Genomic DNA, 18068 nt, shown 5'->3' on the forward strand with positions numbered 1-18068 from the left:
GTGAAAACTTTGACTCAATTGATCATCGTAGTTGCAAGAAAATAATGAAAGATAAAATACCATTGTTGCATATAATTGTGTGCTTTCAGATGCTTCAGAAAGGCGTCATGTTTTCAGGTGGAAAAACCTCTCTCTCTACAACTAAACTACTTTAAAGGGTGTCGTCGTTTCGCACAATGTTTTATAATATCAACAGCTCAAGCAGTGTTCATTACCAAGTAAGTTTCTATAATAATTGACTTGTTGAGTAATTACCATAAGTATACACTGCATTTAGGCGAAAATGCTACAAGTTGTTTCATTGATAATTGGCATTTATTTCAGTTTTGAGTATCGGACTAATCTAACGATTAATTTTTTTTTTAACTTAGAGGCCAGCATGAATAAAGACTATTAAGTGAAAATGGTACAAGTTGTTTCATTGATAAATGGAATTTATTGAAGTTTTTAGTGTCAATCTAATCTTATGAATCGTACGATTTCTGGGTTGTCAGGGCCGATATGTAATAGTGCACCAGGCTCAAGTTCTGGGCCCAATTTCTTGGCCCAACAAACCGCAACAGGATACGAGTCGCAAAAGGTTCTTTTCAGAACCACCCCAACTCATTTAGAGATTATTACATGGTGTTACCGCAAACTCTTCTATATATGCATGTGAATTAATGATCATTACTGGTACCTTACGAAAAAATAATTTGAGTAACATGATACACTTCATGGTTTAAACACATACTTATTTTAAACATCAAGTGCATGGCTTGAATTTGTTACTACCGCCGGCCCGAGGGCAGTGGTTTTAGCTTCGAGGGGCCAGTAAACTCATGATGGTCTGACGAGTCTGGCAGTCTTGTGTTTTGCCATTGAACAATAGTCACTTTGTAGAAAGAAATTATGTTCGAATGTTGACTTTGAGTCTGGTATTTATACAATTCCAATGAGTTTCAAAATATACTAACCCATCAGACAAATGAGATGGATCTTCTGTTATGGATCTTCTGAAGACTGTTGGTGCTTGTTCAAATAAAACCAATTTACAAGTTAATTTGTGTAGAAAGCTCTTTCTCATTAAGGTTATGGTTTTTAAATTAAGTACTTTGAGCTAGAAAGCAATTTTACACCAATCTCGAGCCCTGAAGTACAGACACGTCCCCTGTCTTTATCACTCGACAGAAATGAAGCATTAAATCAACAATCAATGTCATTATTACGCAATTTCGATTACGAAGCCAAAGTGACACATTTACAAGGTACCTTCTGTGCATATATTATTCACCCCTTTTTGAAAGATGAATTTAGCTTTTAGGATGATGCCTCCATGTGAATGTGGAAATAAATGTTAAAATGATTGATTGATCGACCACACATCTCCATTAGTCAGTAAACTGTAAAAATCTACGCGTAAATGCAGAAATTAATTTTAAGGTAACAATCCACCGCAAAATATTTCCCACCTAGACCAATCCATTAGGCCCTTCCCACAATGATTAGATAACAGCCACTCCCAACCAATCAAAATCCAACTGCATGTTTTGGTTTGATTCTGTTGTATCAGGACTACTGTAGCAAACTAATTAATATTCAACTTTGGACAGAGCATCCACCACCATAATGACAATCCCAACAGATTGAGAATTGAGTTACCATCATTGTTGGATTTTGTTTAACAACAGTTGTTGGATAACAATATTAGTGGCTTCTTATACACTAAGTAACGCTTAAGACGCTTTAACATACAGTATTTTCCTGCAAAGTATACGTACCAATATAGTTAGATGACACTACCCACATCAACACCGTTTCTAACTCCTGTGAGTGATCTATTAGAACATCTTGCTAAACAGATTAGCCTTTTAAAGGATTTTTTTTTTTAAGACACAGAAATAACAAGCACTAAATACAGCAGTTTACCAAAAATTAGATAATAATTTTGAGTTGCAAGATGAACTTACCAGCAGCCGATTTCACGAATTGCTAGGATTAATCCTATCTCGAGTTGGGATGAAAAACTCGTCCTAACTTAGGATTAATCCTACTGTTTACATGTTATGGTGCAAGGTTGGGACCTGTTCTAAGTACTAAGATTACACCTAAAGTTAGGAAGAGTTTGGTGAAATCAGACGGCAGATACTTAACACTCTACAAAATGAAATGAGAAGAATATTTGGCAGGGAAAAGTGAGCAAATGCTCACTAAAAAGAAAGCAATCATTTAAACGTTGCCAGAAAATACCAATATGAATTATGCCAGTGAATCATCCATTTAAGTAATTAACGATGGCTTTGTTTACGTCCATGCTTGCCTTCATCACATACTCCCTGGCCTCCTCAATTTCCTCGCACGCCGTGAATTCCATAAACTGAACGATTAACGTATCAAGTAGTTCCTGTACTCCGTCATCATCCACCATCCATGAGGAGGAGGCTGAGTTGTCGGTAATATCTTGCTGATCATCATTTCCCGCCACTCTCTGTTTCTTCTTCTTGTCCTGAGCCTCCTGCCTTCTATCCGCCTGAACTTTCACTCGAATGGTTTCCAGAAGTTTTTTATGTTTTGTTAATTCACTTGGGGACCACGCGTTGGGATCTGGCTCTCTGTTTGACCTCACTGGCGCTCGGGAAGAAGCAGATGCAGAACTACTTCCCTTCTTAGCTTCTTTGTCCTTGTTTTGGTTTTCAAGTAACCGTGCCCTCTGCACTCGCTCCCGAACTTCCAAAATGACGGGCAGAAATTCTGGGTCAATGAGTTCCTTTCTAGCGTATCTCCCGCTTTCCGTTTCAGTTTTTGGGGTCACTGCGGCTGGCTCCTGCCGAGACTCTCCTGCCGATTTCAAAGGCTGGTTTTCCTTCATCCTTGTGCGTACTGCTTCTAACTTACGCTGATGTTCCTCGTTGGAAGTCGAACCCCATGCAGCATTATCGTCTTGGTCCGATGGGCGAGCGTCAGGGCTAGAGTGTGTAGCTGAAGCAGTCCTGATCCCTGGCTTACTGGCTTCATCGCCAGAATCATTGAGGCAATTTTCCACCACACCTAAATCAGTTTCCGTGTTCTCAATGTTTCGGTTTCTTGAACTATAACTACTCTCCTCTTCTTCGCCAGAATCATCAAGGTGATTTTCCACCACATCTAAATCAGTTTCCGATGTCTCGACAGGTTGGTGTCTTGAACGGTTCTTCTTCTCCTTCAGAATACTCGCTTCTGGAGGAACCTCCTGTAGAGAATGCCATTGCTCTTCAGCTTCTACCTCCCAGTGTCTATTGGACGCATCTAGTTCCACTAGGCCTCCCTCCTGTTCCAACTCTGGATGAGTTTCCTCATCTTCCAGTTGCGATGTTGGAAGAGCGCCAGCCTTCAGTTCCGCACTTATCTCATCCTCGTCCAAATCTCCAGACAAGCAGTTCACAACACAATCTTTTTTCGAGGCACCATTTTTCTGAGTTTTCTTGGCAGATGCCGCTCTCAGCTCTGCGTTTACTTCATCTTCGTCTAAGCCACTGTACGAGTCCGGGTTCGCGGATGTCGAAACAGGCTGTCCGACAGCTGACGCCTTGTCAGTCGAGGGAGCTGTTGGCGTGAAACAGGAAATCACATACTCTGGCATGACGCGCTCACTTTTGTAGATGACAAATTCATCATACTGCTTCACATGGCCCTGATGAAACAAAACACAGCAATCAGTTTCTCATTTTGATTTTATTAAAAATACTAAACAACGAGTCCGAAGATTTGTATATACTCAGCGCCTTGAGTACCTTGTTTGGTAGATACGTGCGCTAATATAAGACTTTGATATTATTATTATCAATATTATTAAAAAATGTATTCAGTTTACAAAAAATGACATCAAAAATAAGTGATGTAAATTAGAATGAATTAAAAATTAGTTTGGGGCAAAACTGTTAATTGTCCAATTAATTTTCATATTTTCTAGAGACTGGCTGCCAGAAATTTTTTGCTTAATTAAATCGTCCTCCAAGTCCAGTAGACATCGTTACCTTAACTGAATCGTGATATTTATGGCCACCCGGCTCCAGAAGTGGTTCTCTCTTGAGGAATTTATCGCTCTGTCCTGGTGGATATACCTACAAAAAGAAAATCAATTATTTGGAAACTTTTAATGTTAACAAATATATAATAGGTTGCCTGTCCCCGTTCACGAGAATTGTAAAGCAAACATGATTGGGACATTTAACTGGTTAAAGGACTTGGGTACTTTTTACGACACAAAACACAATGTCCACAGATTTACATTAAACTTACACTGTTTGAAGATAATGGTAGTAGAAAGCTTACCTTAAAATATTACTTGCTGAGGTGCTGTAGTTTTTGAGAAATGAGTAAAACAATGTCACCAAAAACATTTTTCATAGTTTTTATGACTTGTTTTACTAGCTTCTCAAAAACTACAGCACCTCAGCAAGTAATAATTAAACAGCAAATAAAGGATGATCTCAAACATATAGTTATTACAGTTTTCTAATAGCTGCAGTCCATAGGAAACATAAAAAAATATAACGAGTCTCTTACCTCACGTTAAAACATGGTAAAATAGAGTTTTTCTCCAGAACGCTCCAAGCCAAATTTCTGAAAAACACGGGGTCAAACAAACCCACGCGACAAAGGAATCGTGACATCAGTGGCGGCTATATGATGTGGGAAATAGCGCCCTCAGTTTGCCAAAGCTGGAGAACTGTGTTCAAACCCAGTTGGGGGAAAATTGTCACTCCACTGGCGTCAAGGGGTCATTATAATAGATAAGCCGTTTTTGACTCTCGGCTGAAAAAGACGCCCGGCTGAGTGCATTTTTGACTCGAGTTACTTATTACTAAATGCAAATTTTGAAAGTAAAATAGTTATTAACCGGTATCTACAATGTCTATTTGGCCATAAGAAGGTAACAGTTGAAATATTGAGATCATCCTCTATTCACATAATATTTAACCAATTAAACACAAAATTTAGAACGTACTGATGGTTGACTAGACTTCAAACCGTGCGAGTACGATCTGCGCACGCGTGTTGCTAGACAGGGGTCAACTGACATGTGCGCACTTGAACTTGCTTGCTCTGATACAAACACTGTCTTACCTTCATATTCCCCAACAACACTCTGCACTTGTATATGGTACACGTTGATAGCTGGAAGCTCTTGCTACCTTCCTCGCTCTGTGTGTAGGATACACATTTACGGGGATCATTGCTGAAAGAAAAAAAACGCATTTTATTTTTTACAAAAGGCAAAGAAAAACAAGATAACATAAAAGATACATGTATGTTTTTTAATGGGAATGTTCTTCTGGGTCTTTTTTGTTGGTCTTTTGTCTTTCTTCTATGGTCACCTTGCCAGTTAGTTAAATTGTTTACATACATGTAGGTAGAGTTGTTGTATAAAAGAAGATATGAATATTTGTCATCCCCTCCCTCTGTTTTGTTGTGCCCTAATTCTAACAAGGCCCCCGTCTTCTAAAAAGATCAAGACATTACCAATGTTAGGGCAGGGTAAGACTAATGTAATAACTTAATAAGTAACTTATATTTGGTTTGTGGTAACACCATGTGTGTATCTACTTGCCAGATAGAGTAAGTTCTTTAGAGAACTGTCTTGCTATATATTCTACTACCGCATAGTAGATTTATTTTCCTTTTTTCGAACTGTTCAGGAGACTTCTTAGTTCTGAAAAGAACTGTCCTGCTTTTTGACTACCGGTACTACCCGGGCGTAGAAATGTAAAGTTCTCTGTTGGCAGGACAAAGAGGCTGTGGTTTAGGCACTGGCCTGGTGACCAGTCTTATATCCTTTTTTGCTCCATTTTTAGACTTGGTTCTTCTTCACTAATGCAACTGTGTTTTCTTCTCACAGTATAAAGTTTACCTGAAGTAAATGCCACGTCCGAAGTAGCCAATCCTGCTGAGACGCTGGTCTAATCCCTCGCGGCATATCTGCTCCTTTGGGGCTGTCGTTCCATGGAATAAATAAACCTCGTTCATCACTGCATCAAGAGGAAACAAAAATTGCCAAATAACGTTCTGCAAAAACTTCACGAGTTCCATAAAAACCTTTTGTCGTAAACACTGTGCAAACACTGTTTGTTTTGTTCATTAAATAAACCCACGACACCCACAGCAAATGCTGTGGTGCCCTGTGCTTTTGCCGTGAACTGTTTATAATTTACATGGATCTGGATATGGGCTTGGGTGGCTCTGCTTATCGCCAAATTTTGCGCTTACAATCACAATTCCAAGCGCAAAATTTCTGCACTAGCTGTGTAAATGTGCAACGAAGGCCTAGTGATGTGAAGTAGGCATGCACACGCGCTAAAATTCCCTGCTTACCTGCGAAATGCGCACGTCAAAAGCACAGCACAGATTTCCATGCTTTCCTAAGCACCGATTCTTTGCTTACAGTAAGTGAGCCATGAAATTGGTCCCATATTTGGTGTTGAGTCAGTTACAAGAAATGGTATTCGGTTTTGTTCGCATGAGGAAGGGTCACATAAAAAAAGTAAATCACTGTAAAACCCACCCTCTGTATTTTTCTTCATCCACTTCTCTTCCAACTCAAACTTCTCCCACAATTTCCGATTCTCGATGCGCTCAATCGTCTTGACCGTCAATTCCACATCTTTAAACTCCGACAAGATGGCTTGAAACTCCCAACTCTGTTTCGTCAACGGCATCAGACAGAGCGGGGAATCCCCAGAGACTGTGCCATTGCTCCAGTTGCTTGGAAGTCCTCCTCTCCCCCGGTCAAATGGCTGAAGTCCCGGCATGAACACTTTCGGGGTTCCTCCTGCATCGTCATCAAAACCATCCCCCAAGTCATCGTCAATCTCTTGAAGAAGAAGGCTCTGCTGGCTTTTTAAGGCATCTAAACTGGCTGCATGGTCAGTGGTTTCACCGTCAGGACTGAAGCCATCAGTTTCCAGGTCCGCATTGGTGGAGGTCGCCATATTGATACTGCTCTGGAGTTTTGCTGTATACCTCTGTGTACTTTCTCTAGGATGTTACCACCATGTCATGTTTCCTTTGTGACAAAAGAAATTGTTTCACATTAAAATTCACGTTTTACCCAAAAATGGCATTTCTGCCTCTCCAGCTTCAGTTTTACTTCATGTTATGTTGGTTTGAAGAGAAACAAAATGGCTGCAAGTTGACATTTTGAATCTAAGGCCGTGTCCGAATTGGCGACTTCGGCTACAGCTACGGCTAGATCAGCGTGTCTGTCAGTGTTGAAGAATAGCAGACGCGCGCGCCCTAGCCGTAGCTGTAGCCGAAGTCGCCAATTCTGACACGGCCTAATTCTCCTGAAGAAGAGCAGAGTATACATCGAGACCAAACCGACTCTTTTCAGAGCAAAAACTCCCATCAAAGAGTTAATTAATTAAAGCGCAACGTAACTATATTTATTTTATCATTATTATTAAATTTATAGCTACCTACTTCTCTTTATATCTTATTTTGAATCTAGAATCGATTTTTTTACTGCCAATTATTTAGGGGTGTGTTTGTCATTTCGGGGGATTTTTAGTTGCTGGGTGTTCAGAAAATCATAGCAAAACGATAGGGTAAGGGGACGACAGTTAGCCCCATTATGCATGGCCCCAGATAGCACTAGCACGTAGCAGGCTCCATGGTTCCATGGCCCCAGTTACTGCTTGGCATTAGGGGAATACCCGTGAATACCCGTCCCTGCTAGTAAAATCCTGTTCTGCAAAAGACTGCATCATCATGATCATCATCATGATTAAATTTAGTCACCCTGCCGCGGTAGGCCTAGCGTTTTCATGTTTTATACATTTACATAATCAAACAGGTTGATTACAAAGGTTTTGATCAATTTTTTGGAAGTCCTTGTGATTCTTTTGGTTTATGTTCTACTTACAATTTTATTCTCTGGTTCCGTGTTTCTGTGTTTCTTTCTGTCGTGTTTCTTTCTGTCCACCATATAATAATACTTCACTTGCCCTCCGATCCCTCCCTCGTAAAAGCGTAAGTAAACTAAACTTGCGTCCAAGTCCTCCTGCGATATTGGTTTGTTCTCTTGTGGAAAGGTACAAAGGTTTCGTGCATACAAAAAAACACAATTGACTTGGAATGAAGTCTAACTTCTAAACGGGACCCGGGTATAAATGCATTGGTTTTGATAAGCGCAAAGTAAAATACCGCGCAAGTTCGGACCTTGCCCGCACAAATTTATATCTGATATCACGAATGGACGCGCGCTCCAAACTTGCGCACAAAAGTTTCACATTTTTGCGGGGGCGCTGCGCTTAATGGTAATATTCTCGAATCGGTATGAATTTCTAATCAGACGCCGACACCGGAGAGTGACGTGTCCTGAATCCCGTCCCACATTAAAAACTAAACTAAAGTCAAGAGTCTGTTTACACTCCATTCTACCTCCATGGTTTACAAACTACATGAGCAGCCGCCAAAGCTCCACAGATAATTACGTAACTACTTGAAAGGTTTGGTTAGATTATCATGATCGTGAACATGATGAATGTTCTTTGAGTTTGAAGATCCCGGACCCAGCATACAATCAGTCAGTACGCTTGCAATTGCATGCAGCGCTGTGTGCAGTCAGGTAGTGATGAGTGATGAGTGATCCGTGGCCAGCTGGTGTGGTTGGTAAGGAAGCATACGATTCTATTGAAAAACGAACCAATGTCAAATGTGGTTGTCAAACTAGAACATCAAAGTCAAACAACCATTCATAAAATACAGAGGACAGTTGACCCAATTGGCCGTTGCAATGAATTTTTGTCACTCATGACATAAACACAAATGATGAGAAGATTATAATACTACTAAAAAAAAAATATTATAAAATTATTTAGGCACGGGGCACAAGTTCACGCATCCATTTATTTTAGTGCCATGGCGCTCATTGACGCATAATGCAGTCTGCGGAATTTACACGTCACGGCACAATCAAACATACCGACCAGTATGTATTGAATGCGTTTCTTACGCGTAAAGTAAACTGGTTTGTATTGATTGTGATACGCATAAAAGTAGCGCAGCACGTTAGCTTGTGCGCCACGCCTATGTAAAAACTTAATCGTTAGTTCGAGCTGAGTTAATACTGTCAAGTGAATACGACAATAGTTAATAGCCCCACATCCACTTGCACTTCCTGTCCTTGGTTGGCTCCAGCACCATTTGCAATTCATTTGGGTTAGAAATAAAACAGATAGGAAATGAGAATGAAAAACAAAAATATAGAATGACATTCTCAGGTTTCCTCACCCAATTAACTATTTTCCCCCTTATTTTGACAGATTCATCATAAAGTTTTGCAACGGCCAATCCGTCCTTCTTCGATCCGCCAAATCTTGCCAGTTCCCTACGGGAGCATTACCGTCTCGTCATGGTCCAGTTTGCGATGATATCCCGTCTTAAGGATGGTCTTCCCCTGTCGGCGACCACCGACCACGAGCCCAGCGAAGCTGTGCTCATTAGTAAGAAGTACGCTAAGCTCATTGCCAAGAGAGCTTCTCGCTACCCAGATAGATGTTCGCTATTCACAGGACATCATTGGTTACAGTGAGTAGATTTCAACCAAATAATAGTTAATGGGCTGAAGCTTCGACCCTTGTAGTCTTTCTTTTAGCCTTTGAGAAAGACTCTGCTAGTGTCGAAACGCCAGGCCATTGGTCAGCACTTTGCAACAGCTAATGGGAGACTTTGGAACGCTAGGTGGCAGCAGACTTACCGGGTAAATTTCCATTGTTTACAGAGTTCTGAGCCTGCGCACTTACTGCGCACATTACAGAGAACAATGGATTTTACCTGCTAAGTCTGCTGCCACCAAGCGTCCCAAAAGTCCCCTATTCTATTTCATCATAGATTTCAATCCAGTTAATTTCTTGATCAAAGGGTATTACGTTTGAAAACTTTAAAGGCTGCAGCCAATAAGTGGCACTCATAATTCCTTCTGAGTAGATTTTAATAGAGTAAAATTTCTAGATCAAAGGGTATATGTTGAAAAACTGAAAAGGCTGTCCACATCTTAAAATCTAGTTGATATGTGTCATGAGAAAATTTTGGACACCATAGGTGGCACTTAGACATACCAGGCCTGACTTTGACCATGGCAATCTGTTGCCCTGGTCTTGGCCATTGTGCCCCTATAACAGTTCCTTGTTAGATATGAGATTGTCAGATGAAAGTACCTTTTGCAAAAAGAGTATGGTCTTGTCCACTCTGAGATAAAACCAGTGGTTCAATGTTTTCTGAGCTACGTGTATGTTTTTTTTTAAGAACAGTTAATTAATCTGGCTAATCTGCTGCCACCTACATAGTTTCCCCTTGTCTCCAATTGTAGCATTTACGATTAACCGTAAAGGCTCGGTCACACAGGCCCCGATAACGAGAGCGTAAACGAGAACGTTAAAAATGCACGCTCTCGATTGGTTGATAAAGCGTGGGCGTATTCTGCGTGAAGCAGTTCAACCAATAGAATACGTTCTCTTTGCGTCGTGATCATGTTATCGCTTTCATTATCGTCGCAGTGTGACTCGGCCTTAACAATTTCCTTACCATGGCCGACTTTAATCGGATGAACTCATACCCCCCCCCCCCACCATCGTCTTATACCATACAGTAGGCGATTTCTGTTGACCCAGTACCACACAAAAAAGCACTCGAGACTCAGCACCAAGGCCATTTGTTATAAAGATGGAGTTTTTCCTATTGTCACCACTGACCCTCCATACAATGATTGGAAAGAGAAAGATCTGATCTATTCTATCCAATGATGGTTAAACAAAATAAGGTTGCATGTGAAATCCCTTTCAAATTGGATCCCAAGTGCCAAACTCCTAATGGAGGGCTGTATGTTTGTGTACAATTTTCACAGGTTAGTTATTTTATGCATATGTTGAGATACACCAAGTGTGAAGGCTAGTCTTTGACAATTGCCAATAGTGTCCACTGCCTTTAACCTATAGCATGGCCCTTTATACACAAACAGTTTGGAAACCTGGCCCCACTTCACCAATAATGGCCCCATTATTAAGCATGAATAACATTGTTGATCCGCACGCCCTTGGTGGACTTCTAAATAATTTGATTTATTGCCCTTAAAATTGGTCTAGCTTCTATCCTGCTGACTACGTTAAGTCCATATTTTAGTTCAGTTCTCTTTGTTATCAATGTAATTTTTTTCTTTTCTCGGCAGTCTTATTTCATCCCTTGGTGTGTGTTTCATCATGATGTGTGAGGAGAACTACCCGGCTGTCTTGGCATTCTGCTTCCTGGATGAGATCCAAAGATCATTCATCTCAACCTATGATGGTAAACGAGTGGAGAACTGTCGGCGCCCGTACGCACTCATTGAATTCGGTAAGAGGTTTCTTCTGTAAACAGAATTTAAAATAAAACAAATTTGCAGGCTTGTCAACTTTACGACAAAGCCATGCCATGCCCTATGTTGCCCTTGGCCTCTGTAGCCCCTGTTGTCCCCCTGGCATTTGATGCCCCTGGCCTCTGTTGTAGCCACTGTGGGCGATGCTAGGCGGGCCTGCCCAGGACTCAAAGTTTTTGCCCAGCGCTCTGAGCAAAATACATTGTGCGCCCAGTGCAGGTTTCAAAATATTGTCCACTGTGCAATGATCTGAGACCAGTGTTATTTTATGCATATGTTGAGATACACCAACTATGAAGACTAGTCTTTGACAATTACATGTACCAATAGTGTCCAGTGCCTTTAAGCATGAATAACATTGTTGATCCGCATGCCCTTGGTTACCCCTGGTCTATGTTGCCCCTGGTCTATGTTGCCCCTGGTCTATGTTGCCCCTAACCTCTGTTGCCCCTGGTCTATGTTGCCCCTGGTCTATGTTGCCCCTGGTCTATGTTGCCCCTAACCTCTGTTGCCCCTGGTCTCTGTTGCCCCTAACCTCTGTTGCCCCAGGCCTGTTTTGCCCCTGGTCTCTGTTACTCCTGGCCTCCGTTGCCTGTGTTTCCCCCTAGCCTTTGATGCCACTGGTCTCTGTTGCCCCTGGCCTCTGTTGCCTCCGGTCTCTGCTGCACTGGCCCCTGTTCCCACTGGTCTCTGCCGCCCTTGGCCTCTGTTACCCCTTGCCTCCATTGCCATTTGCCTCTATTGCCCTTTGCCTCTGTTGCTCTTTGCCTCTTTTACCCCTTGCCTCTGTTGCCTGTGGTTGCTGTTGCCCCTGGCCTTCGATGCCCCAGCCTCAGTTACCCTTGGGGCCATGCCGGCCGGTTAATTTACACAGGCAATCACCTCCACGTCCCTGACCAATGTCTGTGCGTCTGGACCACCGCGCAGAGAATGGATGAACATGGGGAAAAACCTTGATGTGGATTTTGGGAGATTTACAGAAGGAATTTCCAGACATGGTGTTGACCTTTGAACTGTTTTTGTCTATTCCACATCCAGACACTGTGATCAAAAAGACAAAACAGCGCTTCAACAACACAAGGACATTACAGACTAAAATAAACTTAACAGATATGTCGCAAGAGGTTAAGCTTCGCCCACCTCATCGCATCCGCATCGAAGACCTGGGTCCCATTCCTGGTGATAACTACCCATCGGAGAAAAATGGAGTCGCTCGTGTGTATCGCCCCCAAGCTGGTAAGTGGAGTGTAATGCGAGACCTAAGAACGCTAAGTGGCAGCAGACTTACAGGTAAATTTACATAGTTCTGAGCAAGCTCACATGACCGGGAGCATTGGATTTACTTGGTAGGTCAGCTGCCATTTATAGCGTCTCAAAAAACAACAACCAAGGCTTTGTCCCTTTTTCTCTTGGGAATGGAATAGTGTTTACATCTGAGATTACTCCTCTTCAATTCAGACCTTAAGCAAACTTTAGGACTTTGGTTGGGTGCTGATCGGACTCGGTAAGCTCCCATTGTACACATATGTCTCTGTCTCATGGCCGAGCAGTCAAGTGCACTGCACTCTGCTGTTTCTGATCAGCAGAGTTAGGGTTAGAGTCGCGAAATTAAATGTTTTTGGCAAAATCAAACTACAACTTGTTCTTTTTTGCACTGACACAACGATTTTTTTGAAAGACTTTACCTCAAATTTGTCTCTCTTTTCTCTTTCAGAAAACCATCAGCAGCTCATACCACTGGACTGGTTAGGTAAACTGACTCTCGCCCTTTGCTCGCTCTGCCTCACACTCAACCTTATACGAGTTGGGAGGATATTCAACGCTGGACCCATGATTTTAGACGTGAGTTATCACTTCAAAATGTACTGTTCTATTGTGTAAAGGGTTATCAGGCTCGTTAGTCCAGAGTTCAAAGGTTCAAATCTTGTTCTAGTCAAGTTTTCAAAAGTTCAACTAAATTGGGTGATGGGTCATAATTCCATGTAAAGCCCCTTGAAACAACTCTTCATCACCATCTTTTGTAACCTTTAGTCAAGGCGCACGCAGCACCCCCCAGATGTCACCTGACCCCAAAATGTCATGCATGAAAAAAGACTAGCGCGAGCAGCGAAGTGCCTTTACCAACTCGTTGTTTTGCTTAGGATTTTGGCCGGAGAAATGTGATGCATAATGCATTAGCCGATGAGTGTTGGCCAATAAGAAGACACAATCACCTAGATGTGAATAGATCACACGCCCCGTGCACACACGCTGTTACCAACACACACATTTTCCTGGTTCCTCATGGATAATGGACACTCTAAAAAGTCCTGTACTGAGGGCAACACACAGAAAATGCATAAATGAATATTTCATGATCTTAAATAACTGCTAAACGAGTTGATAAACCCGCTTCTCGTTCGCGCTGGTCTTTTTCGTGTGTGACATCTGGGGTTCTTCTGCAGCGTGCGCCTTGAATATAGGCTATATCTTTTGTGGCGACACTGACAACTATTCCCACTTGATTAGCAGACCTATGAATACAGTTGGATGGTATACAAATACTGACTGCTTTGAGTGCTATGGTTAAAGCTACGACTCCAGAGTTGATCCCGAGGTGTAAGCAGTCAATATTTGGTTTATAACACCCCAACAGACTACACTGCTAAAAATGGTTTTCTTGAAACAAGAAAAACATCTTATTTTGAGAAAATCTTCTTGTGTCACTCCCTAGAAAATATTTTCTAGGGAGTAACACAAGAATAATTTTCTTAAAATAAGATGTTTTTCTTGTTTCAAGAATACCATTTTTAGCAGTGTATTTATCATCCTCGTACACGTAACGTTCGTACGCGCATTTCAGATGCACAGATGCACAACTGATTGGGTTCGAGGTGGGTAAAAAAGACGTCTGGGTTTGTGCGCGCAATGTAATAGTCTTTTGCCATGCAATAGTACTTTTGCATGGCCAAAGACTATCACACGGCTGGCAGGTTTCTAGTTAAACTAAGACATATCATGTGACACGCTCTAAAACAATGAAAAGGCAGAATTTTTGTAAGGGGTATAATAATTTCAAATATTTTGTCTTCTCCAGTACTCTTCTCACTGGCAAATGTTACAAAGAGTAGAAGGGTTTAAGATCTTTAGGAGTCCAGACTAATTGTTCAAATAGATCAGAGCATGCACACATTTTCAAGCGCAGCAAATTCGCCTGGGAAGTTTGCTGCCACCTAGTGTACCTGAAAGCCTGGCACTGACGTGATTTTAGCCAACTCTGTATTTTCTCTCTTGTTTTGTTTAGGATGATATTCACTTCACCGCGTTGTCAGCTTTTCTGTTTCTTGGCGCCAGCATCTTTGGTCTCGCACAGAGTTACCTTCTTCTGTATCGGACATCTTGGAGGACTTTTAAGAATCTGTTTGTGATGCTTTGTCTGACGTCCATCGAGGCCTATCTCTTTCTACACGCCTACCGTTATGGTCTGACATCCTTCTTCAATATAGGCATCGCTGTGTTCGCTGCTGTGAGAATTCAAACTCGGACAATACCGCCGAAGTTACCTGACTACACTGTATGATATCACTCACACTAAACTTTCTTGTATTTGTCGAAGCAGAGTTTGTGACTCAATTGTATGGGTCCTGCCAGACTGTTTCGTCAAAATTATCTGCCTACTTTGTATGATGCCAGTAAACTGTCTCACATTTGTGTTGTGTTAGTCCTGAAAGAATGTTCGCTGCTGAACTTCTTTACCCCTGCCACACAGTTCCGACAAATATGTCAACCTTTTGTTGAAACAAATCTTTTGTGATATTGGTGAAGCAAAGGTTGAGATTGACTTCTGACAACAAGGTCAAATCAAATCAAATTTTACATCTGTGAAAATTTCCTGTCTACAGTTTGTGATGGTTGTATCATGGTAAACATCTCATAATAATTGTTCTTCCGGACATAAATAAAGTTGTAACAGACTTATTAGCAGCAGGGTCACCACAAGGTATTAATTTGAATAAAGTTTATTTACGGCCCAATTCCATGGAGTTGGTTAAACAAACAAAATATCTCAGCACAACAAAGATATGTTTACCAGATTAATCTTACCAGTCATATTATTATTTCACTTAAATGTACATGTACCATCTTTGACTGGTATCCTGCTCATTTTTGCTCAGCAGCAAATGGTTCTCTATGAAATTTGGCTCTGTTACGCTCCCCATGGAATACAGCAGGGCGCCAATTTCACGCTGAAACTATTACTTGATCACCTTTACTGAGCTAAAACTCTCAAGATATTAGTCACAGATTTTACATGGTATTTTGGCTGGTGAACCTATAAAAATTATTTTTATCAAATTTGGCCCCGCTGGTGTGCTACTATTCACAAAATGTGGCTCGGTGCAATAGTTGCAAATGCATTTTGTAAACAATGAGCAACGGGTGTAGTTTAAATGAAGACATTCAAACCTAGAAACAAAAAATCGAAATCCAGAAAAATTGAAATGTATGTTCTAAATGTACTTTGAAAACAATCGTTTTTTGGGGCCGAACAATTTCTTTTCCAGACCACTCTTGATAAAAAAACGTTATTCAGCAGGATCTCCAAAACATGCAAAACCAATTTAATAAAATCCATACAGACGGCAATTATGACCTTATAGTCCTGAGCCAACTGTTTACACAAACCATCTTTGTCTGATTCCCTGTTTACACAACAACAAACAGAGTGCTTTTCATTGTAATGAAGAGGTATTCAGACTAAATTTTCCCCTTCAGCCTCAGTTTGGTTTCATTGGTGTGAGTGGAAGCAAAACAAGATGGCTGCTCCATAAAGGTCAATTGGTGCTAAATGACAATGTAAATAATTATTAACAACTTTGTGTTAATTGGATAACTATAATACATGTACCTGGGACTGTACCCTTATTTTAATCAATTTTAAACTAACTAAAGCCCGGTTCATTATTCCTGCGAATGCGAATGCGATACGAATGTTAGCGTCACAAATTCGCAACGGATAATTCGCAGCAGTTCAACTCTGCTCAACTCACTTGCAAATATCGGATCGAAAGGAGGGTTGTGACGTCAAATTCACGTCAAATTTGCTTCGCATTCACAGGAAGTAATGAACCAGGCTTAATAATTTTTTATAATCATTGGGGGGCATTCAAAATAGTGAAAAATTTCAAGTTTTTTTAAAAACTCCAACCAACCACCCCAACTTGTTTCTTAAATTGACTGACAAAGAACACAGTTATGGCTCAAAGTTATGGCTTAAACAAAAGTTTTCACAACTTTGGATTCTTCAATGGCTTTTCCTGGCTTCCAGCAGGCAACTCTTTACCAGTAGTTAGTCTTGGTGCAAAAGATGTTGTTATCGGTGGAATGGTCTGATGTGTGTAGGGTTGAGTGTATGTGCACCTATGTAGGGCATGGTTTAACCGTATAAGCTTTACCACTTCAACAAGACTGTCTTGCACAAAGACCACTTTTTAGATGAAACCAAAGCTGAGTGATGTCGGCGATCAAAACAAAGTTTCCTGTTAACAACCAACTAGCTGCATAGACAGTACTTCTATAGTTTGAGTTGGAAAATTGAATTTAATTTGTTTGTTATTTTGTTTGACTCGCCCGCCTGCAGGCCACTTATTTCATAAAATCAAAATAATTGTTAAACATTGATTATTTTACGGAATGGCCTCTTACTTGGGTATCATTGCCTGCTTTTCACCAAAATGATGGTAAAACTTTTAATTCGAATTAATAAGATAGCCTTTTACCGTTAAAGATGTAAACACGTTAATGTCGGGACCACATTATCCCGCTACTTGCTGGTCGCTGATTTTATTGTGTCACTGATTTTATTGTTGAAATTTTGTTTCCATTTTGAAACATCATTTCATTATCTATAGATCTGTTTTGGGAGGTCTTTCGGTGAAAAATCGTTTAAATTAACCTCTTATTATTTTTAATTAAAGGCAGTGGACACTATTGGTAATTGTCAAAGACTAGCCTTCATAGTTGGTTTATCTCAACATATACATAAAATAACAAACCTGTGAAAATTTGAGCTCAATCGGTCATCGAATTTGCGAGATATGAATGAAAGAAAAAAAACACCCTTGTCTAACGAAGGTGTGTGCGTTTAGATGGTTGTGTTCGAGACCTCAAGTTCTAAATCTGAGGTCTCAAAATCAAATTCGTGGACTCAATTACTTATTTCTTGGAAACTATGGCACTTCAGAGGGTGCCATTTCTCACAATGTTTTATACCATCAACCTCTCCCTATAACTTGTCACCAAGAATGGTTTTATGCTAATAACTTGTCACCAAGAATGGTTTTATGCTAATAATTATTTTGAGTAATTACCAATAGTGTCTACTGCCTTTAAAATGTGAAGTATTATATAAATGATCCTTATTTTTAATCAGGTGGTCAAACTGATTGAACAGTTTTGGGGACCCAGTAATTATTACCGGTACCGGTACTTTTTAAAAAAAATTACTGGCTGGATGTTGGAGTTACTCAAACACCAATAAACAATTCAGCAAGGTGCGCAAAGAATTTTGCTTATTAGTCCTTGGTTGGTAACTTATCCATTTTGTTTTTGGTGTTGAAGCATGATTCTGGAAGATAAAAACCTTTCCATCGCAATGTCACAGCCCGAGTTTCGAAAACTTTGGGAAGTCATAAATGCAAAGCACAAACAGATAGCCGCA

The 18068-nt window shown here is 40.7% G+C and overlaps 2 protein-coding genes across 3 annotated transcripts; one reads left to right on the forward strand and one right to left on the reverse strand.

Annotated features, from left to right (window-relative positions):
* Positions 1-741: 741 nt before the first annotated feature.
* On the reverse strand, positions 742-7971 carry LOC139948769 (uncharacterized). The gene is made up of 6 exons (XM_071947087.1): positions 7880-7971; positions 6521-7021; positions 5870-5987; positions 5086-5197; positions 3993-4079; positions 742-3649 (listed from the first exon to the last, which is right to left on the reverse strand). The coding sequence occupies exons 2-6, from the start codon at positions 6945-6947 to the stop codon at positions 2252-2254; spliced, it is 2142 nt and encodes a 713-aa protein (XP_071803188.1). The 5' UTR covers positions 6948-7021; positions 7880-7971; the 3' UTR covers positions 742-2251.
* Positions 7972-8319: 348 nt separating this feature from the next.
* Positions 8320-18018, forward strand: LOC139949111 (vesicle-trafficking protein SEC22a-like). Of its 2 annotated transcripts, none has more exons than XM_071947514.1 (6): positions 8320-8628; positions 9282-9546; positions 11183-11346; positions 12407-12604; positions 13083-13210; positions 14652-18018. In XM_071947514.1, the coding sequence occupies exons 2-6, from the start codon at positions 9371-9373 to the stop codon at positions 14925-14927; spliced, it is 942 nt and encodes a 313-aa protein (XP_071803615.1). In that variant the 5' UTR covers positions 8320-8628; positions 9282-9370; the 3' UTR covers positions 14928-18018. The 2 variants fall into 2 exon arrangements, with proteins under 2 accessions (XP_071803615.1, XP_071803616.1); XM_071947515.1 differs by having other exon boundaries at positions 8320-8465.
* Positions 18019-18068: the final 50 nt, after the last annotated feature.

Source organism: Asterias amurensis, chromosome 16, assembly GCF_032118995.1.
Source record: "Asterias amurensis chromosome 16, ASM3211899v1".
Taxonomy (NCBI): domain Eukaryota; kingdom Metazoa; phylum Echinodermata; class Asteroidea; order Forcipulatida; family Asteriidae; genus Asterias; species Asterias amurensis.